At 62.4% G+C, this 22,857-nt stretch overlaps 1 protein-coding gene across 8 annotated transcripts in view; it reads right to left on the bottom strand.

Annotated features, from left to right (window-relative positions):
• Positions 1 to 769: 769 nt before the first annotated feature.
• RALGDS (ral guanine nucleotide dissociation stimulator) overlaps positions 770 to 22,857 on the bottom strand; it is a 30,010-nt gene continuing 7,922 nt past the window's right edge. The window contains exons 1-18 of one of the 8 annotated variants that reach the window (XM_027616296.2): positions 22,579 to 22,824; positions 13,522 to 13,632; positions 12,170 to 12,363; positions 11,873 to 11,971; positions 10,858 to 11,051; positions 10,300 to 10,613; positions 9,343 to 9,558; positions 8,946 to 9,049; positions 8,490 to 8,574; positions 7,463 to 7,531; positions 6,932 to 7,018; positions 6,355 to 6,387; positions 5,904 to 6,025; positions 5,642 to 5,737; positions 5,208 to 5,409; positions 4,775 to 5,017; positions 3,512 to 3,626; positions 770 to 1,851 (exon numbers count right to left, since the gene is read on the bottom strand). In XM_027616296.2, coding sequence (XP_027472097.2) covers positions 1,676 to 1,851; positions 3,512 to 3,626; positions 4,775 to 5,017; positions 5,208 to 5,409; positions 5,642 to 5,737; positions 5,904 to 6,025; positions 6,355 to 6,387; positions 6,932 to 7,018; positions 7,463 to 7,531; positions 8,490 to 8,574; positions 8,946 to 9,049; positions 9,343 to 9,558; positions 10,300 to 10,613; positions 10,858 to 11,051; positions 11,873 to 11,971; positions 12,170 to 12,363; positions 13,522 to 13,632; positions 22,579 to 22,761 — 2,643 coding nt within the window. In that variant the 5' untranslated portion in view covers positions 22,762 to 22,824 and the 3' untranslated portion in view covers positions 770 to 1,675. Of the gene's footprint in view, positions 1,852 to 3,511; positions 3,627 to 4,774; positions 5,018 to 5,207; positions 5,410 to 5,641; positions 5,738 to 5,903; positions 6,026 to 6,354; positions 6,388 to 6,931; positions 7,019 to 7,462; positions 7,532 to 8,489; positions 8,575 to 8,945; positions 9,050 to 9,342; positions 9,559 to 10,299; positions 10,614 to 10,842; positions 11,052 to 11,872; positions 11,972 to 12,169; positions 12,364 to 13,521; positions 13,633 to 22,578; positions 22,825 to 22,857 lie in introns of those variants that run through there. The other 7 variants (XM_027616299.2, XM_027616294.2, XM_027616297.2 and 4 more) reach the window with 7 other exon arrangements.

Genomic DNA, 22,857 nt, shown 5'->3' with positions numbered 1-22,857 from the left:
TTTCTACAGTGACTTTTCCAAACTATATTGTTCTGCGTATTCCTTGTTGTTCAGGGACAGAAGCTTCTGTCCTGCTGCCTTGGTTAGTGTGAGGCCCGGCAGAGATCCCCTTAACTGCTGAAGTCCCACAGCTCTGTTTGACATCAAGCACTCCCCTGGCTGTTGTGTTGGATGAGGTTCCAGAGTCCCCAGATGGTTCATTCTGATCATTTTCTCCCCCTAGCCTAATGGCCTCCATGGAGAGACTGACCCTGGAGCTTCTTATTCCATAATTTCCCCTCACCAATGTTTTTATTTTTAAAACATTTCATTTATGAGAGAGAGCACGGGCAGTGGAGAGGGGCAGAGGGAGAGGGAGCAGACTCCCTGCTGACCAGGACCCTGAGATCATGACCTGAGCCGAAGGCAGATGCTTAACTGACTGAGCCACCCAGGTACCCTACAAATGTTATTTTTAAAGACCCAAGTTTCAGGGCTTGCTGCTATGCCCTGTGAAATCACCTCCAACCTCAAATCCCAGGAGTGTTGATGGGCTGAGCCAGCTCAGTGCGCAGTTAAATGACACTGAGGCAAGCATCTGCTCTGTGAAAGATAGGCTTGCATGTTTCCTTAAGTGAGCCAGAGAAGGGTGGCTGGCTCTTCTCGCTTCTCCTGCGTACAAATAAACCGGTAACAATGCAAGATTTCCTATTTGAACCCGGAAAGTGAGAATCTGCATCTCATTTAAATTAGCACAGGAAGTGAAAGAACCAAACCACAACTCCCAAGCTATAGTAGAAACTGGATTTTAATATAATATTCAAGTCTAGCATTTGCTATTTACAACAAATAAATATTGCCCCTCCCCAACTGGTAAACTTTTTTTGTTTTGTTTTTGCCTTTTATACAAATATTCAACACCCCTCCCCTTTCCCCCAATTCTCCTTTCCCACTAACCCCCGTCTCGTGTGGTCTCGTGAAGCCCAGGGCGCAGTGGTGAATGGTACTTGCAGTATCATGAGAGTCAGTGGCAACAGGGCTCCGCTGAGACCGTCCTCACTCACCGGGTGAAGAGTGTGATCTGTGAAAAGGGTCCCCCTCCTCCTCTCCTGGGGGGGGGGGTTGGGTGGGGGAGGGGTAAGACTCCCTCGCTCTGTTGGCCCCGATGGTGGAATCTTTGGTGCAGCCTGGGAAAGGCTAGCATGGTGGAAAGAGAGCCCAGGACCCGAGAAGGGCACAGGCCGATGCCTGTGGGCATGAGGAGAGAAGTGCAGTGGTCAGACCCAGTGGATGAGTGGGTGCCCTGGGGTGCCCATGGGCACAGGTGGCAGTGACCCACACCTGAGCAGACATGAGGGAAGTGCACAGAGGGCAGTGCCCGGCGGCATGCAGGGCTCCATGCCCATTGGCAGCGCTCCTTGGCAGAAGTCAGCTAGTCCTCTGGTTCCAGAGAGTGGAAGGCACCTAAGGCAGCGAGTGGTCCACAGGAGGCCAGGTCAGCCTAGCAAACAGTAGGCGTCAATCCCAGCAGTAGGAGAGGTTCAGGGTGAAACTGGAGTCTGGGGGTGGCCTGAGCTGGCAGGTCAGGCAGATGGTGCCCGCCTGGCCTGGGCCATCGGAGTCTCTAAGTGCTTGGTTACCCAGCCAGCCAGCCCCTGACAGAGTGGTTCTGTGGCCGGCCAGTGCTAGGGACTAATCAGAAGATGCCCTTAGCAATCTTGAGTCCCTTCTGCTTCATGCGAGGAAGAGTTGAGCTGGCGCCATGCCTGACCTTTGCCCCTTTTGTGAAGGTCCGTTTCTTTAGGACAAAGTCATAGTTGGCAGTTGAGTTCATGGCATAGAACACGTTGGCGTTGTCAGGGATCTTCAGCTCTGGTGGGAGAGGGGCCGAGAGAGGGTCAGCGATGCTTACGTGGGCCTCATGGAACACCCACCCCTTGAGGGCCCCCCTAGGGCAGGCCTGAGCCGAAGACCTGACACCCCCAATCCAACCTCAGGAATACCGACGACCCCTCTGAATGACACCTGCCGAGGAGACCGCTGGGCACTCAGGAAATCCAATGACCCTTGTTTAAAAAGAGACTCTGACAACACAGATCCCCACCTCGGTCTGGAGTTGGCAAAGGACCATCCATCCCTCTCCTGCTGCCTTCACTGACCATGATCTCAAGCCAGAAGAAGCCTTCTAGAATCCAGAACACCTCCCCTAAGTCCTGCCCTACTCAGGACTAAGGTTGGGGGCCTAGCAAAGGGCAGGCCTTGCCCCAGGGCTTCTGTGCCAGGCTCCAGGGGGAATCCACGCCCCCCTGGGTGGCTCCTCAACCCCCATCTGCTGTGGACAGGAGCCTACTACAATCTAGACCCACTGAGCTCCCTGCCCCGGCCTTACCTTCCCTGCCCTGCCCTGGGCCTTGGTCCTCCTGTCCGGTAAGATGGGGGTCGCACCTGCCCTGTCCCCCCCCCCCCCCCCCACCGCCACCAAAATGGTGCAAGAAGGTGAGAGAGAGCTCAGGAAACAACTTCTGGGGATGCTGGCGGTCCCTATGAATTGTCTGGGTTAACGCCTGGCAGCTCATGGGAAGGAACAGAGCCCCACGTCTCTAGACGTACGTACGGATTAGCGCTTAGTTCCTTACCTCCCTTGTGGGGATGAGGCATCGGCAGGGGACGAGGTAAAGGCTGTGCCCGAGCTTTCTGACCCTGCCTTCCGGCTCCTAGGGAACGCCGGCTCGGGGTTCTGTCACTTTCCCAGCTGCCACGCACTGAGCTGGGCCCCTCATAGCCTGTGCTTAGTGTCTGCTATGGTCTGAATGTTTGTGTCCCCCCCAAATTCGTGTGCGAATCCGCATGCCCAAAGTGACGGGGCCTTGGGCCGTGATAAGGCCGTGGGAGTGGAGCCTCAGAAACGGGACTGCCGCATTATAAGAGAGGCCCCTCGCCCCTTCCGCCACGTGAGGGCTCAAGGAGAAGGCAGCCGTCTGCCACCCGGAGGAGGGCCCTCACTGGAACCTGACCGAGCCGGCACCCTCATCGTGCACCTGCAGCCTCCAGAACTGTGAGCAATAAATCTCAGCCATCTATCAGCCCCCAGCCCGCGACGGTGTGTGACGGCAGCCCCAGCGGATGAAGACGTCACATGTGTGTGGATTTTAACATATTTGAGGCTCAGGTCCACGGCAGGCACGGTTCTTTCTGAGGCACACATTTCTCATCTCAGCCAGGGCGCCCCTGTGAACGGCCCCTCAGCTGGGCCATCTGGCTGCCTGGCCCCAGAAGAAAAACCTTTTCCCTTCACTCCTCGGTGCTGCTAGCTTTGACCTAGGTCTCCCACAGCCTGTTCGCACGGCCAAGGGCACGCACATGCCAGGGGCCAGTGAGGAGGCCGCCCCAGGGCTGGGCGGCATCTGCACAAGGCCGCCCACCCCCACCGCCGCAGCCCTGCAGCCCTGTGTTTTGGGAACGCAGGCCCTGGGCCTGGGGCTGGGGTGTGGTGCTGCTTCCCCAGAGCCCGCCCACCTGGTCCCCGACTTACTTCGATCGTCTGAAATAACCTGCACTAGCTCATAGTCATCTGGCTCGTCCTCATCCAGGTTGTGTTTGTCCATGGCCTTGCGGATTACAGCTGGAGCCTTATCTTGGCTGGTTACCTAGATTGGGGAAGGGGCAGACCGTCAGGGTGAGGGGCCTGGAGAAGCCCCCCCTCCCCTCCCCAGGAGCGCAGCCCCAGGGACCCTTGGAGTTGCTTCACACTGCATACAAAGGCTCGGCTTCTGGCTGGGTGCTGGGTCTGTGGGGGGCCTCTCCACCTCGTCCTGCCCCGGGAGGCCTCCATGCAGTGATGGGAGGCTTTTCCCAATTGTTCCTGCCCCCCGCCCCCCCATTCTCCTACAAGCTTGCCATCTCCTCCAACGCCACCTCGGAAACCTGCCCGCTCCTGGGGGCTGCTCCCCTTGATCCTACCCCTGCAGGACAATGCGATCAGTGAACCCAGGGAAGAGACAGCGTCTAGTCCCAGCCCTGGAGGGAAGAGAGGAGCTGGCCAGATGCCCAGGGGCCGCCTCTGTGCCAGGCCTGCATTGGCTGGAGGCTGCAGTGGTGGTCAGCACAGGCCGACCCCTCTTGCCTCGACCCCAGAGGCCATAGTGCAGACAGGCCTTGGATGTGGGGTCATACAGATGACTGTTAATGACAGTCAAGCTAGTTCCTGGTGGGAAGGAAGCTCAGCACAGGGTGGTGCGTCACGGGGCACCAGACTCAGTGAGAGCGGATGGGGGGCCTTCGGGGAGTACAAATGGCTCCCCTGCAGTGTGAGTTCTGGAACGTGAGTCCCCCCCCCCCCCCGGCCCCCCAGACACACAGTGTCTGGAGACAAATCCCCCTTGGCTTGATCTCAAGCTCTGAACGACATCCACGGTCTGACGCTGCTGGCCACCTCCACGGCCACCCGCCTGGCATGGTCACTGCCTCCTCACCGGCTTCCCTGCGCCTCCTGGCCCCAGCCCCGCCCCGCGGAGAAGTCACCGCTGCCCGCCCTCTGCTCCAGCCACTGGCAGCTTCTGTCTTCCGCCGAGGAGATCCAGACCCAGACCCTGAGCCCCTGACCTCAGGCCTCTTGTTGCTCCTCCAACCGCCGGGCCTCCCTGCCTCCCTGCATCCCCTCAGGCGCCTCCTCCGTGAAGCCCTCCCTGGCCTTCCATCTGCAGGGAAGCTTCTCGATTGTACCCGCTGACCGTCTGTCCCTCCCGACCCCCTGGCAGGTTAGCCCGAGGACAGCGGGCACGGGACGGCGGCTCACCAGGATGCTCTTGTACATGTTGCCGTTGTCCACGTCCAGGCTGACGCGGACGATGCAGCGGTCGCCCACCTGCTGGTTGTACAGTGGCCGCGAGCAGCTGTAGCTGCAGACCCCGGAGACGGAGCGCTTGTGGGTGCGTGTGGCGGCCACGGGCGTGGTGGAGGCTGAGGAGGAGGAGGTGCTGCTGGAGGCCGAGCTGATGCCGGAGGTCTCCGGGGACGACTGGGAGGCCGACTCCCAGAACTGCGGGGATGGCACAGTCAGCAGGAGCCCTGGACCCTGCAGGGCGCCCGGGCCGGTGCCCGGCACCGGGGCGGGGCGGGGAATCCGAGGAGCTCTGTGTACGAGCTGGGGCTTCCTGGCCACTTGTGGGGGGGGACTGGGGACCTGGGCCCGGGGAAGGGCCATCGGGGAGAAGGGGTGTGGCAGTCACCTTTTTCTCCTGACCGTCGGGGGACTCCGGGACAAAGCTCATGTTGATCTCCTCCACGTCGGAGCTGGACGAGCCAGCTGAGTGGACGCTGAGGGCGTCAGCAATGTCCCCGCTGCTGAGGTAGGGGCCGCACCTGAGCTGGTCACAGGACTTGGAGTGGGAGCTGCCGCTCGTACTGAGCTCCGTGCTGGGGGCCTGGCGGCTACATGGAAGGATCAGCTCATCTGGGGGGCCTCCCTGGGGACACATCCCACCCCTGCCCCCTCCACTCCACATTCCAGGCTCTGTGCCAAGTGCTCGGTCAATCACCAGTCTCACATTTGTCCCTGCTTCAGGAGCGATCGATTTAGGATCACCCTGTTTCACAGAGGCACACTCAGCCCGAGGCTTCCCGAAGCCGGGAGGGAGCCCATCCTGCCAGCCCGGGCACTCACTCGCTCCAGCGCTTGACAATGGCCGCGTTCTTCCTGGCCTTGAGGGTGTTGCTGGCCGACTCGGAGGGGGGCTCCAGCTCACACGATAGGTTGTAGCTACGGGACAGAGGTGCAGCTGTGAGGCTAAGGGGATGCACACCCAGGTTTCCCTCCCGCAGTCCGGCTGGCAGCGCGGGTCCAGATGCCCAGAGTCAGTCCAGTGCTGACCGAGATCCCACAGCACAGCCCGCCCAAGCTGCGCCCAATTCCTGCGCAGGCGCACCTCTCCGTCTCGCTGAGCCGCTCCATGGCCCGGAACCAGGCCCCAAAGTGCTCCTCAGGTGCGATGCTGTAATTGTTGCATGCTGACTGGAGCAGCTTGATCTGGGCGATCACTTCGAATTCCTGGGGCCAGAGGGAAGGGCAGGACAGTGCTGGCATGGATGGGGTGCTGGGCACGGCCCCGGGGCCCAGGGTCTCTGGGTCCCCCTCCTACTCTCTACTCCTGCCCAGGCCCACCCCTTCTCAGAGCTGGGTCCAAACAGTCCCTCCCAGGAAGTCCTCCCTGATTCTGGTCTCCTGCACCCACCCTCCAGTGGGAGAGGTCCGCCCTCCTCTGTGTATCCGACTCTCCCCATAAATATAAAGGAAGCAGGATGCAGCCAAGCGGTCTATCCAGGTGGCTCTCTGATTTCCGCACCCCCCGCCAACACGTACGGGCTGCAATGGCTCACCTTCCTCCTCTTCTCGAAGTTGATCAGTCTTCCCTGGAAGGCAAACGGCCAGCCACCATCAGAAAGTGTCCCCTTGCCCATGACCGCCCCTCAGCCCCTCTCAGGCTGCACTCCCGACAGCACACACCAGGGGGCAGGTGGGCGCACGCACCCGGGCTTTGGGTGGGTCCTAGGATCTGGGAGCCGCTGGGCAGGGGTGGGGGGCGGGCAGAGCCTCAAGGAACTTCTTGCCCGACCCTGAGGACAGAAGGAGAGACTGAGGCCTGGGGCAGGAAGGCCCAGCCTGGCCACCCCGCACCTGACCTTGGAGGGCCGGCCCCTCTCTGCCCGTGGCCACTGCGTGAGGGAGGGCTGCGTGCCGCTGGGCCAAAGCCTCCTGCAGCTCTAGGCCTCACCAGCTGGGCACCTAGCTCTTTACTCCCTGGTGAGATGGGCAGGTGCCCTGGCCCACGGGGGCGGCTGGGGGCTCTCAGATGAGGTGCACCCAGTGCTGAGAGCTCAGGGCTCAATGAGGGGCGTCTTCCTCCAGGACCCCAGCCCCACTCCCACCCCGGCCGGGCCCCCGGGGCTCACTCACATACAGATAGTCTTTCATGGCGGTGTCCAGCATCACCAGGTCTGTGAGGAACGTGCCCAGGTAGGGAACGGTGCCCTGGATGACACCCTGTGGCATGGGGGTGGGGCAGATGAGCCAGAACCAAGGCTCCCCTCAGCCTCAGCCTCCACCCCAGCCTCCCACTCAGAGCAGCCCGGGGACCTTCAGCTGTCTCCCCCAGACTCCCTCCTAGCGGCCACGGACCCCAAACTCCCCCAGTCACCTTCCAGGCCCGGTATTTGGCAAATCACGGAAGTTTTGTGGTTCCTGGACCCTCCCCACCCCTAAACCCACCCCCAGCCTGGCTCTCCCAGGCCCTTGCTTTGGTGGCTGTAACCAGCACCATCAAGACAGCAGCTGGTCAGGGTGCGGCCCTGCCCGGGCCCAGAGGAGGCCAGGTCTAGCCTGCAGGGCAGGTACTGCAGGAGCAGTGAGGGGGAGGGGCTGGGGGCGACCCCTCCTCCCCTCACTGGGAGGCCAGCCCCTGCCTCTGTCGGCCTCGCGCACACTCACCGTCTCCTTTGGCCGCTTCTGAGCTCTCTTGGGGTTCATCTCCAGGGTGGCAAACTTGGAGGTCCCCTCCTGCCAGGGTTGAAGACAGGGTCAGTGAGACCTTCCTCTCCTCCCCAGCTTCCCCTCCAGCAGACTTGACCTTGGGCCTTGGTCACCGGTACAAACGCTCCAGGGCTCCCTGGGCGTGGGAATGGGGGCCGACGGCCTGGCCTCCCTGAGCCTGTTTCCTCGTCTGGGAAGTGCAGGTGAGCACGACACCCACCTCCTGGGGATCTCCAGGGACTCAACATCCCATGCCTGTTCCTGTCACCCTCGCCCACTCCAGGGTGGGGGCTCTGCACAAAACTCACACACATTCCCTTTCTCCCTGCACCTCGCTGCCTCCCCATGCGTCATGAACCCGGAGGGACCCCAGGCTCATCATTCCTCCATTTTCTGAGAGGGGCAGTGACTTGCCCAAGGTCCCAGAGGGACTCAGAGGAGAGTGGGCTCCTCCCTCCCGGCTGGAGACCTGCTCCTGCTAACTGGTCTTCTGGCGAATTTGAGGCCCCGTGGCGAGAGCCCAGTAAGACTCCCTGGCATCCATTTGTGGTGTCTGGCCCCGGGCAGAGTGAGGAACCCCCCAGTGCACCCAGAGCCGCCTCCTGGGTCTGCTCATTTGGACCCAAGGCTGGGCAGCCCCTTTGGGATGTGGACTCTGGCTTCCCCTGCGGTACCCCATCCTTAGGCAGGCAGGGTGCTCTCCCCCGGAGCTGCAGTGCAGACAGAAGGGGCCCCGCACCCCTGACCCCATCCACCCACCAGCCTGGAGGAGGCAGGAGACCTGCTAGTCCTGCCAGCTCACCCATCCCTTCTGGAATGCCCCAGCTGTTCCCACACCATCCCATTACCAGGGCCTCCTGTTCCCCAAACTGCCCCCCACCGGCCATGGACCAAAAAGATCCCACTCTCCCCAGAGTCCAGACAAGACAGGACTGGAATTTTTCAAAGAGACTCACTGAGAACCCACCCCTCTGTCCGGCTTTACCTTGACAAGCAGCTCTCTGCTCAGCGAATAGTTGTTCTCATCTGAGAAGATCTCCGACAGCTTCTGAAAGATTCGGAAGCTGTCCCTGCAGGAAGGACGGACAGACTTGGGAATGGCACACACAGATGTGCGTGCTAATCCATTTTATTTTAGAGCCCGAGGCCCTGAACTGCCCGGATGGGTGGTTTTCACACAGGGTCCTGCTGGGCGCTCAGCGCTCTGCGGGCCTGGGGAGGGGAGCTCTGTGTGGGTGGCCGCCCAGTAAACACAGGAAGATCTCCAGTGTGGCTCAATCTAGTAGCTGACAGACAGGGAAACTGAGTCCTAAGGCAGAACTGCTGGCCTAAGGCCAATGGACCCTCAGAGGCCCCGCCAGCAGGCCTGGCCCAGGATTTGCTGCCTCCTGGAAGGTCTCGGGTCCCCCCCTGGAGCTCCTCCCAAGAGAGGCCGACCCACCTGGAAACTTCTTCCCACGTCTTCTTCAGCCGGTGGATGGAGTTGCTCTGCAGGGCTGACAGGACAGCGTAGAGCGACGAGAAGTTCTTGAGGACGCGGCACTCCTGGCGGAGGGGCAGAAGGGCTGAGGTGTGGCTGCCGTCCCCGTGGCTGGGACCTCACGTCCTGGGGGAGACGGCTGCCTGTGGAGCCTGGGTAAGCAGCACTCCCGAGAGGAGGATCTGAGCTCAACCCACGAGAGGAAGTCCTGGGGGGGTGAGCATCCGGGCAGCAGGCTACCAAGTTCCCAGAGGGGAAGGAAGGGCCTGGGGTCTCTGTGGGGCCTAGAGCCACAAATCACCACCCCAAGGGCAGATGAAGTGAGACAGGGGTTCCCCAGGGCCCCTCGGAGACGTACCCGGGCCACCTCGATCCAGTGTTCCACCACCCTGGCCCTGTCCCGGGCCGTCACACTCCGGTCCCCCAGGCAGGTGGTGATGACACAGTTGGCCACGCTGTTGAACTGGGTGACAGTGGCACGGACGGTGGGAGCCAGGTGCTCCTTGCCCTTCTTGTCCCGCTGGGACCAGATGCAGCCCAGGCAGTGGTAAGGCACCACCTTCTTGAACAGCTCCTGGGGGTCGGGGGAGTGTCACCAGCTCTGCCACACCCCAGAGCTCAGCACCCATGGTCCCCTAGTCCCAGGCAGGGTCCCTGGTCAGAGCTGAGCTCAGGAAGCTGAGGCTGTGGCTCGAGCCTTGCAGGGCTGGGGTGTGTGTGTGACTCTGGGCTTTGTTCTCTGCCCACCGTGCGTGCCCAGCGCATGAGTGACCCAGGATGACACAACGCAGGAAAGAGAGTCTGGCAATTTTAGCAGCGCATCCTCACTAACTCCCAGCACCAGAAGGTGGCTCCGAGCTGTGCATACCAGGCGGCACTTCCAGCTCCCCTATCAGGCCTCAGGTCTGCCCCCATCCAGATGCACACCCGCTGTGGGGGCCACAGCTATGGGCTCTGCTGCCTGCCATAAGCTCTAGTACACAGCAGGTGCCTAATAAGTGCTGAGGCTGGTGAGGCCTCTTGGCAGGTTGGCGGGCCAACCCACGGAGCTGGATGTACCTCAGGAAGCTCCACTCCCCCAGGCCCCACCCAGCCTTCAACTGTCCTGCTTCATGTCATCCACAGTCGCTGGGCAGAGGACTGGGGTAGGGAGGGTCCCATCTCTATGGCCACAGTCCGGAGAGCCCACAGTGAGTCCTGGTGGAACTGGGATATGGACCAGGACATCAGCTCTCGACCGGGGAGCCGCAGGGAATGGACCAGAGGCCAGAGGAAGGTGCACCTCTGCCCTGCCCTGCTGGGGAGAGGTGCTCACCGCATCCATCAGGGTAAACTGCTCTGCCACCAGGTCAGGAGGAAAGGCCAAGAGGTGAGGCTTCTCATTCAGGCCATTTTCTGCAGCCACAGGTGAAGGCCAGGGAGGCTCGGGTGCTGGAGCTGTCTCCAGCTCTAGAGCTCGTGACAGAGATGGCTCTAGCTCTGAAGCTGGTTCTGGAGCCATGTCTGGCTCTGGAGCTGGTTCTGGAGCCTCATCTGGCTCTGGAGCAGACAGGACAGTTGGTGCTAAAGCTGGCTCTAGTTCTGGAGCTGTTTTTAGAACTAGTGCTGGAGCTGGAGCAGGTGACAAAGCTATAGGAGGAGAGAAGTTTCCATGTGCCTTTGAAGAGACAGAGCTCAGCCCAGGGCCTCCCAGAGAAGCCGCAGCCGGGAAGGAGCCCTCCCCGGGACGTCTCCCCGACTGCAGTCCACCCGCTGGGCGCTCGGAGCCCAGTCGTTGCTCCAGGCCCCACACCAGCCTCTGGGGCTCCCCCCTGTGGGGCCAGCTCCGACCCTTCCCCCCACACCCACAGGCACCCACCTCCGGTCTTCTCACCCTCGGGCTCGGCCTCCGTGGGTTCTGCGTGCTCCAGCTGGGCCAGCAGCAGGTGGGCACGGCGCTCCAGGTCAGAACCGGGCATGTTGAGCTGCACATAGGCCACCAGCTGCTTGAGGCAGGGAAAATCTGGGGGCTGACAGAAGTCCTCCGAGTACTGGTCCAGCCAGGTGCCCAGAATGGAGGAGATGGCCCTGGAGGTAGGCGGGCAGGAAGCCAAGTCAGTGGCCTGGGCAGCCCTTCCACACAGCCCCCTGGGGCAGCCCTGGGGATGCTCCATCCAGAGGCCAGGCCCCCCGCCAGCCCACCCACACTGGCCATCCAGGCAGGGGCAGGTGTGGCCAGCAGGTGCGGGGGCCAGCAGTCTCCACGGGAGGGAGCCCTCCATCACGGGTGTGAGCACCCCTGCCTTCCTCAGGGGAGCCTGCCCCATGCCTCTATCTGTCTGGGGTCCCTCCTGCTGCCCTGGAAACTCCAGGAGCGTGGGGAGGCGGTGCAGTGTCTGCTCTGTCCCGGCCCTGGGGCACCACAGAGGAACTGCAGAAGTCCGTGAGGGAGGAGGGAACGGGCAGTGACCCTCGACCCAGCCCGCCTGGGCTCTCACGGCCCCTCGGCCCCCAGCCCCTGCTCCGACGGCTGCCTGACCCCCTGCAGTCCCGTGGGGTCTCCTCACCGATACTATTCTCGGGACGGCTGCCCGGCCTGTCCAGGCCCCACGTGCAGTCCCCCACGTGGGGGACCCAGTGTGAGGCCCCTGTGTGAGCCGGTGACCCCCGGATCAGGTCAGGGCAGGTGGGGCCCGCAGCCTCCCCTCTGCTCCCTAGGCCCCGGGCCCGCAGCCTCGGCTGTCTCACTCCTGTCCTGCAGGAGAGGCCCCCACACCGCTGCCCACCAGCAGCCATGACAGATGCGGGGCAGCCAGGGCTCTGCCCAGCACCCCCAGTCCCGCCAAAGCACCAGATGTCCCCCACCTTGGAGACAGGGGACCCTCCCATCAGACTCAAAGTCCACTCACTTTTTTAACTGGTCCTGGGGTCCGCCGTCGTCATCGGAGTAAGGGAGGATGCATCCGTATCTAGAGGAGGCCGTGAGGGCGTCACGTCTACCGTACCTGCTATGATGTCTAGGGTTACTGGCTGACTCCCCGACTAGAATGAAGCCCAGGAGGGCAGGGAGATTTGTCTGCCCTGTTCCCTGAATTATGCAAAACGTCTAGAAGGGGCTTCATGTCAGACAGGGGAAGTGCCACGCCCGAGACACACAGCCCGGAGGTGTGCAGGGAGCCGCTGGGCAGGAGAGGGGCGCTGCTCACCTTTTGAACAGCAGGTCCAGGACCTGCTGGGTGGTGGTGAAAGCTCGGTAGGTGCACAGGAAGATGGTGACATAGGAGAGATCGCTGCCCTGGAAGGCAGGCACCAGGTGCTCCACCAGCTTCTCCAGTGTGCCTGCCTTCACTGTCCGCACCTTGCAGGTCTCATACAGGTTCAGGGCGGCCTCGTTTTCACACTGGGGTGGGACAAAAGAGGGGTGCGTGGTCAGCGGCAAGCACCTTGTGCCGCCAGGAGGGCAGGGGACTGGAGCTCAGATGAAGTCCCAAGTGCACAGTGACGTGTGGCTGTAGAGGAGACACGCGTGCCCCCAGCCAAGAAACCAGCTCGGCTTTAGAAGCAGAATTTGAGATGGGGAGTGAGGAAAAACGCAGACACAACCCTTCCGGGTCAGTCTGTTGGCTGGAGGAGGAAGAGCATTACCCCCAGGAGCCCTGGCAAAACGTGCCCATTCTAGAGACGAGAAGACAGAGGCTCCTTCTGGGCAGGGACGAGCCACAGGTGTTCCGTGCAGCACTGGGGAAACAGCTACAGCAAGGAATGGAGCCCAGGCCCATGGCACTGAAGGGCTGAATCACCGTGACAACTGGCCTCCCTTCTGGAATGTTATGTAGCCGAGGCAGGCCCGACCTCTGACCCCGGAGGGGTCATGTGGCTGTGCTCCAGGGGACAGCAATTCTAGAGGAGCCTGAGCCTCCCCCGCCTTTGGGGAAAAACAAGCCCTTCCAAGCCTGGGGACGTGGAAGGCTTGTAGGTGTGGAAGGAGGGGTTGTGGGCTACCTGAGACGGGGGTGGGGTGGGGTGGGGGGGTTGGGGGGGGCGGGCAGGAGCTAAAACCAGAAAGACTGGGGCAAAATACAAAATCACCTGGGGCCCAATGTGAAGTGGAAACAGTAGAAAAGTGTCTTTTTTGATGTTTATGCAGATATGTACAGAATGATTTTTTTTTTTTTTTTAAGAGAGAGACAGAGAGTGTGCACGTGCACAGGAGGGGCCGAGGGAGAGGGAGAGAATCTTAAGCAGGCTCCACACACCGTGCAGGGCCAATGCAGGGCTGGATCTCACGACCCTGAGATCATGACCTGAGCCCAAATCAAGAGTTGGATGCTCACCGACTGAGCGTCCCAGGCACCGCCTGTGCAGAGTGACCTTGCTCCTGGCCAAGCCCAGGGCTAGACAGCGGGGAGGGCGTGGAGGCCCAGGTTCCTTTGGGAGTGGGACTGTGGGGCCCTTCGGCAGGAAGGCCATGGGAGGGAGCCCAACAGAGTGGCCAGAGAGCCTGGAACCCAGGGCCTTCTCAGGGTCCTGGGGGTGGAGGCCCCGCGGCTGCACTCACCCCAAGCCAGCGCTGGCCTTTGTTGGTGCCGTGGTGCGCCTGCACCTTTCGCAGGGAGATGGAGTAGATGACCCCGTTGACCAGCTCCTCACCGATCTCCTGCGTGCAGCTCTGCAGAGACAGTGCCCGGCCACCGGGCGGGGGTGTCAGGGGCTGTCCCCAGAGCCTTCCGGTCCCCAAGCCAGGATGCATTGGGCTGACAGCTCGAGGGCTTGGGAATCATGTCAGGGCAGGTGGACGCTGCCCCCAGCCCTCCCCTTCCCACCCCATCAGCCACCATTTTAGGTATGAATAAGACCAACCCTCCAGGCTCCCGAAGCCCCCTGCAACCTGCTCACGCCCAGGCAGGATCACTCCGCCTGCGCCAAGAGGGGTATTATTTTTCGGTCATGGCTCAGATGAGTACGTGGAGGCTAAGGGAAGGGTGCCACCGTGGGTAAACGGCAGCCCCAGGAACCCCAAGGCCCTCATCCCTCCCCAGCCCTTCCTGCCCCCACCCCAGCTGACCCAGCAGGCACGGGTAGCTCTTCCTGGCCTAGCCCTGGAGTCAGCATCACGGGTCAGGGTCAGGTGTAGGGCATCCCCGGCGGCCACATCCAAGGCCACTTCCTTCCCTTTCTGCTCATTCATGCCCTTGTGCCTTCTTGGGCAACAGAGGAGTTCCCGGTTCCCTGTCTGGCATCACATGCATGGGGACAGGGTGCAAATGGTGACCGCGCAGGCATCTGGGCAGACTGGGGTTTCATAGGAACCAAAACCACGGAGCTTTGGCTGGGACAGGAAGGGGGATCATCTGGCTGCTGCCTGGACCCGAAGCAGAAAGGAAAGGCCCTTGTTTTAGGCGGCAGCGACCCCTCCCACTGGGCAGACTGGCCCTGGCTGGCTAAGGCCGCTTAGCCACATCGGCTCGGACTTCAGCCTGTCCAGGGAAGGGGGAGCCTGCAGCGGGGCGGGGGACCTCTGAGGGCTTAGGGAGGAGCTGGGAGGTGCCAGCTGGCCCAGGGCCATCAATCAACGGTCCACAATGGCGGCTGGGACTGCAGGTCACTGCCCTAACCCAAGGTGGGCGTGGAGCTTACGGAAGACCCAGGCAAAAGTGCTGACTTGGCCCACCCACAGCCTTCCCTGAAGCCCTCGGCCTTAGCGGGGCCCCTGCTGCACCCCCGAGGTCAGCGACGGGGTGCCGGGGCCTCTCACCTCCTGTCCACCCCTGTGCGCCGCGGGAGGCCAGCTGCCCTCTGGAAGGCCACTTCCTTTGACCTGTGGCCGCCCTCCCACGCTGCGCACTGGACCAACGGGGAAGCGGCTGCCATCACATTCTCTCCAGAGAGAGAGCCAGCCTGTTTCTGGGAAGTTAGCAGGGAACCCACAGGCACAGGTCCCCCTGAGCGGCACCTCCCACACCCACACCCCTCCAATGACCCAGGCCTGTGGAGGTCCAGCCCCTCCACCGAGCCGGGGAGACTCCTCCTGAAGCAGAAAAGCTGAGACATATGCTCACTTTCCCTCCCCCACCTGGAAGAGCCCTCAGAGGAGACAGGCTGCAGATGGGGGCCCCACCACCCCGGCAAGTCCTCAGGAGTCCCAGGCTACTTCCCGCAGAGGCCAAGCCTGGGCTGGAAGGGCCCGGCCTTCTCCAGGGTTATTTTAGCCACGTGTGGCCCAGGGCGGGGGAACACCCGGGTTGCGGGCAGTGATCTGGAGGCCCTGCGCAGGACCGGCCTCGCCAGAGGGCCCCGCACTTGAACTCCACACAGCACCTGGATCCCTGTGGGGCTCTGTCAAGGCCTCTCGGCCAGGCCGGCCATGGCGGGGTGGGGGTGGGGGGCTGCGGGCAGGCAGTGGCCATCCCCTGGCAGGTCCAGAGAGCAGTCCCCCCCTTCCTGCAGAGAGCTGTGGGCCTCGCTGGCAGAGCAGCTGGCCTGTGCATCACATGGTCCCCAAGCCCCGCCCCCACCCCGCAGGGGCCCCCTTCTGCCAGCTGGTAGGGGGACGGGGGGCGGGGTGGGAGGCCGGGAGCCACAAGGGCTGGGACTGGGGTGGGGGTGGGGGAGTCACCGCCCTGTCACACAGATGGGGAGTTGCCTGGCTCCTTCACACCGCCGCCCGCTGTGGCAGGAACAAAAGCAGACCCTCAGAGCTGAGTGCACGTGCCCTGTAAACCACCTTCCAAGAGATGGCAGAGGGGCAGGCTCTAAAGCAATCTGCCCCGGGTCCGGGGCAGAAAGTGCCAGAGTGGGATTTGTTTCCTGCTCCTACCCGCCTCCAGGGACAGAGAAGGAAAGCAGCCAACGGCCTGGCATCTGCCCCCCAGGACCCTCTGCGGCAGGGCGGGCAGAGTGGAGCGCACGCAGGCCCACGCGGGTGGTGCTCTGGCAAGGGGCCCGGGGGTGGGGTGGGCGGGGGGGTTCCTGGGGGAGGATGGGAGCGGCCTACCAAAAAGCAGATGTCCTGGGAGGGGGGACTTGCAGGGCAGGGTGGTGCTCGGCTGACTTCTAGGGAAGAGGACGCCACAGGGATGGCTGTGTCCTTGGGGGGCCAACGTCCCCAGGGCTCTGGGACCCAGTTGGCAGCTGGGCCTTGCACACACTGCCTGGCCTCTTGCGGCTTGGGTCAGGGGAGCGAGGGTGGAGCGGTGCCCCCCCAGGCCCTGGTAAGCAGAGGCCTGCACAACGGGCACCTCCGTGCCCCACACCCCGCTGTCCCTCTGAGTGCAGCCCAGAGCCCCAGGGACAAGAAGGAGAAACGGCTTGGGTGTCACCTGATCAGCCTTCTCAGGGTGACAGCCCAGCAGGATGCCTGTCCCCAAGTGACTGCAGGCCAGGCCCCGTTCCCTCAAGGGAGACTAATGGGGTCGCCAGGGCCCATCCCACCCCCTATTCTGGATAGACCCGAGGGGCCCTGCTGGCTTCTCCCCAGCCCTGCCATCTCTCCAGGAAGGCAGCTCATGCTGGAGATGCACCTTCATTCTCATCATGCCTCTGCTCCCCTTGGGTGTATATTTCCCGTGGAAGCTACAACGAGGGGCCATAAGGGGCCTCCAGACCCCCAGGGGCCTCCTCCACAGACTGGCTCCTCCTATGGAGACCTGGTCCAGGGCTGAGGCACACAGAGAAGAAGGGCTCAGGCTTGCACTCTTCGGGTCACGTGTAGAGACCCGGTCCCACTCGGGCAGGGCGGGGGTGGCTCCGACCACAGTGCATGCGTATGCATGAGATGGGGTCCTTACTGTACCTTGCTGAGCCTGCCACCCAGGGCCACGGAGTCACAGACGCCACCCAAGGCCCTCACCCGGACATTGGTCAGCACCCTGCAGCCCCGGGCACATGAGGCCCCTCCCCAGGGCCCACCAGACCCCAGGACACCGTCTTTCCTGAAGGGCTCTGACTTCCAGCTTTGCCGAGCCTCTGTGCCCCTGGCCCGAGTGAGCTCATCCGTGAAATGGGGAGGAGAGCAGCAGCTCTCTCTGGGGCAACAGTGGGGGTCCGGAGAAGGCACCCAGCACCTGGCATGTGAGAGGGCCCCAGAAACAGGAACAAAACTGGGCACCACCTGCCGACCACAGCCCCCAGGAGCTGTTGACAGACACCTAGTGGGGAAACCTTGAGAGCCCCTGTGGGAGCCTCCAGAAGGGCCACCACGGAGAGGGCTAGAGTCCTAAAATTGCCCGAGCCAGCCCTGCAGCTTTCCGACTTCTTGGCCTTTTGCTCACATGCAGGAGCCGCGACGGGAGATGGATCAGAGGGTCTGATCAGCCCTCCTGGGGTCCCAGGTTCCTGGGACAGTTTAAACGAGGCATCCGCAAACATTTGCAGAGTGGAGACCAAGGCCCGGGGCAGCAGGTCTGGGCTGAGGTAAGAACCCAGGACTTCTCGAGTCCCAAGTCCTGGTTCATCTCTTAGACCATAAGCTCCAACAAGCAGGGGAGACGAAAAAGCCTCCTGGTATGCAGCAGGGCCCCACCCCCACCCTCTGGTGGGTGTCCTGTACCCTGAGCCCGAGGACATAGACAGGACCAAGTGGGGACCCCAGGTCAGCCCTGGACGCGGGTGTATGGAGTCAGGTGCGGACTCTCCTGACCACACTCCTGACCCCAGGCATTGCAGGCCACAGTGGGAGCTTGGGCCGGGGACCTGCCAGCTTGCCAGGGCAACCAGGGAGCTCAGTGACCCCAGACCCCCCCAATGACCCCAGGAGTTTGGGGACCAGCCTCACCCAGCCCCCAAAGAGGCTGTCCTCAAGGACCCTCCCCACCAGCCTGAGCCCAGTTACTCATCAGCATGTAAACACAAGAAAAGAAGGATGCCCCAGGTGGGGCGGGGCTTAGGGACCTCCACGCTGGCCCCACCCACCACCTGTCTTCCTGTCCATTCAAGGCCGGCTCCTGGCTATCATGCTAGCAGGCCACCCCACATCAAGCCTTTCAGGGAGTGTAGCTGGTGACAGCCGAAGAGGAGGGTGGCCCGGTCCCAAAGGGGGTGCAGGGCAGGGCCAGCCTAAGGTCCAGCCCCAAGAGCCACAACCAAGCGTCCACCACCAACCACAGAGTCTGATGTCTGTGGGCATTTCCTGGGGGCCTGGCTTTTTACACACTCATCACATTTAATCCTCCCAACACCTCACTTGATGGGTGAGGGAGGAGCCATGAAGTGGCAGCAGGACGGGGATTTTAACCTTGGCCCACGAACCTCCCATCTAGGCCTGGCCGCTGCCTTGCTCCGTTGTGGCTGCCGCATGCACAGGCTCAGAGCAGAGGCCAGAGACGGGAAGGCCTTCCTCGGGTGACTCTGCTGGTTGGGGAGGGCGGGGCCCAGAGACCAGCTACGGGACCCAGGCCTGAGAAGCACCATGCCACCTGTGCCGGGCGGTGGGTGGCATAACCCCAGAGCCCCGGGCACAGGCACTCCCCTGGCACCTTGTCAGAAAACACAATCACGGCAACCGCCACCTGTCTGGCTCTGACACTGTGCCAGGCACTGTGGGGACCGCCTGTCAGGCTGCTGGTCTCACTTAGTCCTCACCTGAACCCTAGGGGAGGAGCTGGTATCAGGTCCATTTTATAGATGAGGGGAACCGAGGCTCCGGGAGTGGGCGCCAGTCTAGGGCTGCCAGGGGCCAAGCTGGCATTCCCCCGAAGCTCTCTCTCCTCTCCAGCTCTTGCCCAGTGTGTGTGACCCCACCCCTTGGTTCAAAGGACACTACGGCTCCAGGTGTGGCTGCCGTTCCCCGTTCCCTGGAGCGCAGAGGCAACACCCACACCCCAGAGCTCCCCACACGCAGGCCCTTGAGCCCCGTACCCCTGCCCTGCTCACTAAGCAAGCTTCTAGCTAGCCTCTGCTCACTCCCAGCTGTGGGACTGCTCAAAGACCTGCTCCTCCTGCACTAGGCTGCAGGTTCCAGCTCTCATACCCTCCGACTGGGAGCAGGGAGAGTCGCTTCACTAGAGCTGCGTGTCCGGAAACAATGCGTTTCTGAGCCCAGGAGGCTGGGAGCCTGAGCCCGGGACGGGGTGGCCACAGCGCGGTGCCATGCCCTGGGAGCCATCTGGGCAGCTGGCCAGCAGCCCCTGGGAGCCAGTCCTCGACTCCTAGGCACAGTGTCCTGAAAGCACCCCCACTGGCTTGCTCAGAGGCTGCCCAGGGCCAGTGCGTAATTACTCTAACTCCTTCTTACGAGCCATGAAGACAGCCTGGAAACACACGTCCGACTTCTAGGTGGAGGATCCAACCGAGCCCTGCCTGTGAGCGGCCACCCAAGGCTGAGTCCCACTGTCCCTGCTGCTCCCGGGAGACAGAATGTCTCCCACCTACAGAAGGAAGGAGGGCCCAGTACCAGCCAGCCTGGCCCCCCTTCCTCTTCTCCTGGGACCCCTGAGAAGTCAAGCAAGAGGGGAACCCCAGGGTCCGTGGGGGCCCAACAGGTGGCAGCCAGTCCCCTCCTGAACTCCACAGGCCCTGCAGTCTGGAGTGAGCTAAGAGGCCCTCCTCACAGATTACGGAGTGCAGACAGATAAAGACCCCCCCCCCCCCAACACACACACACACACACACACACACACACACACACACACACACACACACACACACACACACACACACACACACACACACACACACACACACACACACACACACACACACACACACACACACACACACACACACACACAAGGCTAGGCCTCTAAGGCCTCCAGGGTCAAAGGCAAATGAGCCCTAGGGCTTAAACTGAAGAGCGGCACAAAGTGTGATCAAGAGACCAGACAACCAGGAAAACCAGGAAGGAGGGAGGAGGCTGGGGGTGGGGGCGGACTCTCCTATTTATTTCTACCTGAAGAACAGAGAAGCCCTCCTCATTCCATTCCACCCAGACTGTGCTCAGGCCTTGCAGTCACAGGGTCACACGGTGGGGGTCAGAATCCCGGCTCTGCCACTTACGAGCTCGGTGAGTTTGTGCAATCCAACCTCTAGTGCCTCTGGTGATTCGTTGGTTAAATGGGCAATCCTGACAGCATGCATGCAAATTACTTAGCACAGGGCCTCCCACGAAGTGCTGGCTCCTGTTTGCTATGTTTTTAAACCTTTGGGGTCCAGCTGTGGGCTTGCTGCTTCCTAGAAGCTCTTCTCAGTGTCCTCTGGCCCAGAGGACTTTTGCCTCACTACCCTTCACTTGACCGGGGGCTTCTGGGCTGCCTGGGCCTGGTCCTGTTCCCCCAACAGCTCCACTGCCCCCTGCCCTGACCCCCCCCCTCCATGCACTTATAATTGCCTCAACAGTGAGCTCTGCCCTATCCTTCTCGGATCCTTGCAGCGGGCTTTTGCATACAGTTGGCGCCCAATAAAGAACGGCCCCCATTCAAATCCTGGCTGCACATCCTTCTTAGCTGTGCATACATTAAGATCAGGGACACTTCTCTGACCTGCCGTCTACTCTAACGGTAGGGTTGACAACTACTCTGCAGGGGTGGGCAGAGGCAGCTGGAGTGAGGGCGTGGTACCTGCAGCCAGTAGGTGCTACAGACCGAGATCTCCGCCTGCCTGGCCAAGGCAGTGGCCTGCGCACAGACAAGGGCATGGGCCAGGTGACTCCCAGAAAGCACAGAACCCCTTGGGACGAGCTGGGTCAGCAGTGACCTGGCTTAGGATCAAGATGATGAGAGGATGCCCAGATGTGCAAGGACATCTGGCAGCTCAGAGAGAGAAGGACTGGGTCGAAGTGTGGTAAGGAAATGGGGACAGGGGTAGGGCAGGCAGAAACTGCCTGGCGGTTTCCAGAGAGGACAGGGACCCCGAGCAGGGCCGCTTTGGCTCTGGAACGCTGCAGAGACCAGGAAATCAGCTCCAGGATGGGGGGTGGGGGTGTGTTGGCAGGAGGGACAGGGACTTCCCCGCCCCCCCCCCCCCCCCCCCCCCCGCTCGGCCCATGGTAAATGGTCATTGTGTTTGGTTTCCGGCAGTGGCCTCCTCTCCTGCCAGGACCCTGGTTTTCCTGCCCTAGCCAGAAGCTTCCCCTTTGATTTCTAAATAGCGGCCATGGCCTGGATCTCCGTGCTGAGGCCGGGTGAGGGAGAGCAGCAGGGATAGAGGGAGCTGGGGAGGAGGAGGGGAAGGGGGAGGGGGAGATGGAGAGAAGGCAGACCCCTGGGCAGGGGTAGGGCTCAGTTCCTCTGCGATGCAGATAGATCGAGAGGGAGGAAGAGAAGCAGCAAAGACCCGCCCCACCCAGGCCAGGAACCTGCCCGGCCCCTGTGAGCACGCAGGCCAGACCCTCCCAGCACACAAAGCCCAAGCCGCTGCCAGACATAATGAAAGTCAGATGAGTACTGGGCTGGTGTCAGGCCTCCCACCCCCACCCTCCCTGGGGGTCGCTCCAGCCGCCAAAGACTGGAGCTGTGGGTGGATGAGGGTTGGAGAACTTGCCTGGCCCTGCCACCCGCCAAGCTCAGGAGGAATCTCCCAGGCCCACGGTTCCGCCACCAAGAGCTCCCGCCACCACTCATCCCACTCATCCCCCCCCCCCCCCGGGCGCAGGGCATGGGGACATAGAGACATCTAGGCCCTGTCTAGGCACTAGGGTTACACAGAGGCACAAGAGCCAGGCTGGCAATCTCCAGCAATTACAAGGTACTGTGGCCTAAAGCGATGGAAGGGGAGGGGGCACCAAGGCGGGGGGGGGGGGGCTTACCTAACCATCAGGGGCTCAGACTTCACCGTCAAGGCTCTGGCTTGGCTTAGATGTGACTGAGCCTCTGGACCCAGAGATGGCTTCTGTCCAGGGCCCATGCCCAGACAGAACGCGGCCCAACCCTGGATTCCGTCACCTCTCCCGCAGTCAGGTGCACAGCCAGATGGGAGGGGGAGGGCACCCCCACGACCCACCGCCCAGAGCACACCAGAAACGAGACCCAGCCCTCACCTAGTTAGCCCCATCCCTATTTGTGACAGGCACACCCCCCTTTTCTGAATCCTCCCAAATCCTTATGAATTCAGGGTGTCGGCAAATTTTCTAATCAAGCAGAAACGAGTCACCCCCTCGGCCCGAGAGGTCCTTCCCGCAACCTCCCTGCCTGGACACCTAGCTGCACAGGTTGGAAGCCTGGCCTGCGTGCCCTCCACCTCCCTTCTCTGGGCAGCCCTGAACATCGGATTTACATCTGCCCACAAGGGGTACCGCCTGGAAGGCCCCCGTGGTCCCAGCTGCCTAGGAGGAGCTTGCCACCCTGACCAGTGACTAGTTCGCCACCTGCACTGCGAAGCCTGACGTCTGGTGTAGGCCCCGGGCAGGCGATGAACTGCGGCCCAGCCCCTCCTGTCAAAAGTTCGCAGACACGTAAACAGTCACAGCCCGCGGGAACAGGTCTACCGGGGCTGTAGGGGCGCGGGGACGGCACACCTCTGCTCCGTGGGGCCAGGCACCGGGACAGATATGGAGAGGGGCACGAAGTCCCGGCTCTGGTCCCCAAACGCTTGGACCGTTTGTGCGGCAGCCCCTCACGCCCGCCTCGCTGCCCCTGGGCTCGGCGCGAGGAGCGCGACGTCCGTCCCCGTCCGGCTCACCCACCTCCAGGCGCGGCAGGTCGGGGTCGAGCTGCGTGAAGCTGTGCAGCACCACCGGACAGCTGTCGGGGCCGCCCACCTCCAGGCGCACGGCGTCCCACACGCTGCGACTCCGCCGAGAGCCCGGAAACAGCGGCTCGGCGGCGCCCGCAGGCCCGGCCGCCTCGGCCCACATGCGCTGCACCATGGACGGCTCACAGGCGCGCGGGCGGCCGGCCGGGCCGTGGGACCCAGGGCGGCGCGGGCGCGGGGCCGGCCCGGCGCGCGGCGGGGGCGGCGGCGG

The sequence above is a fragment of the Zalophus californianus genome, chromosome 13 (genome assembly GCF_009762305.2).
Source record: "Zalophus californianus isolate mZalCal1 chromosome 13, mZalCal1.pri.v2, whole genome shotgun sequence".
NCBI classification, from domain to species: domain Eukaryota; kingdom Metazoa; phylum Chordata; class Mammalia; order Carnivora; family Otariidae; genus Zalophus; species Zalophus californianus.
Note: the sequence above shows the minus strand (reverse complement) of the source record. Positions and strands in the feature narration are given on the sequence as shown.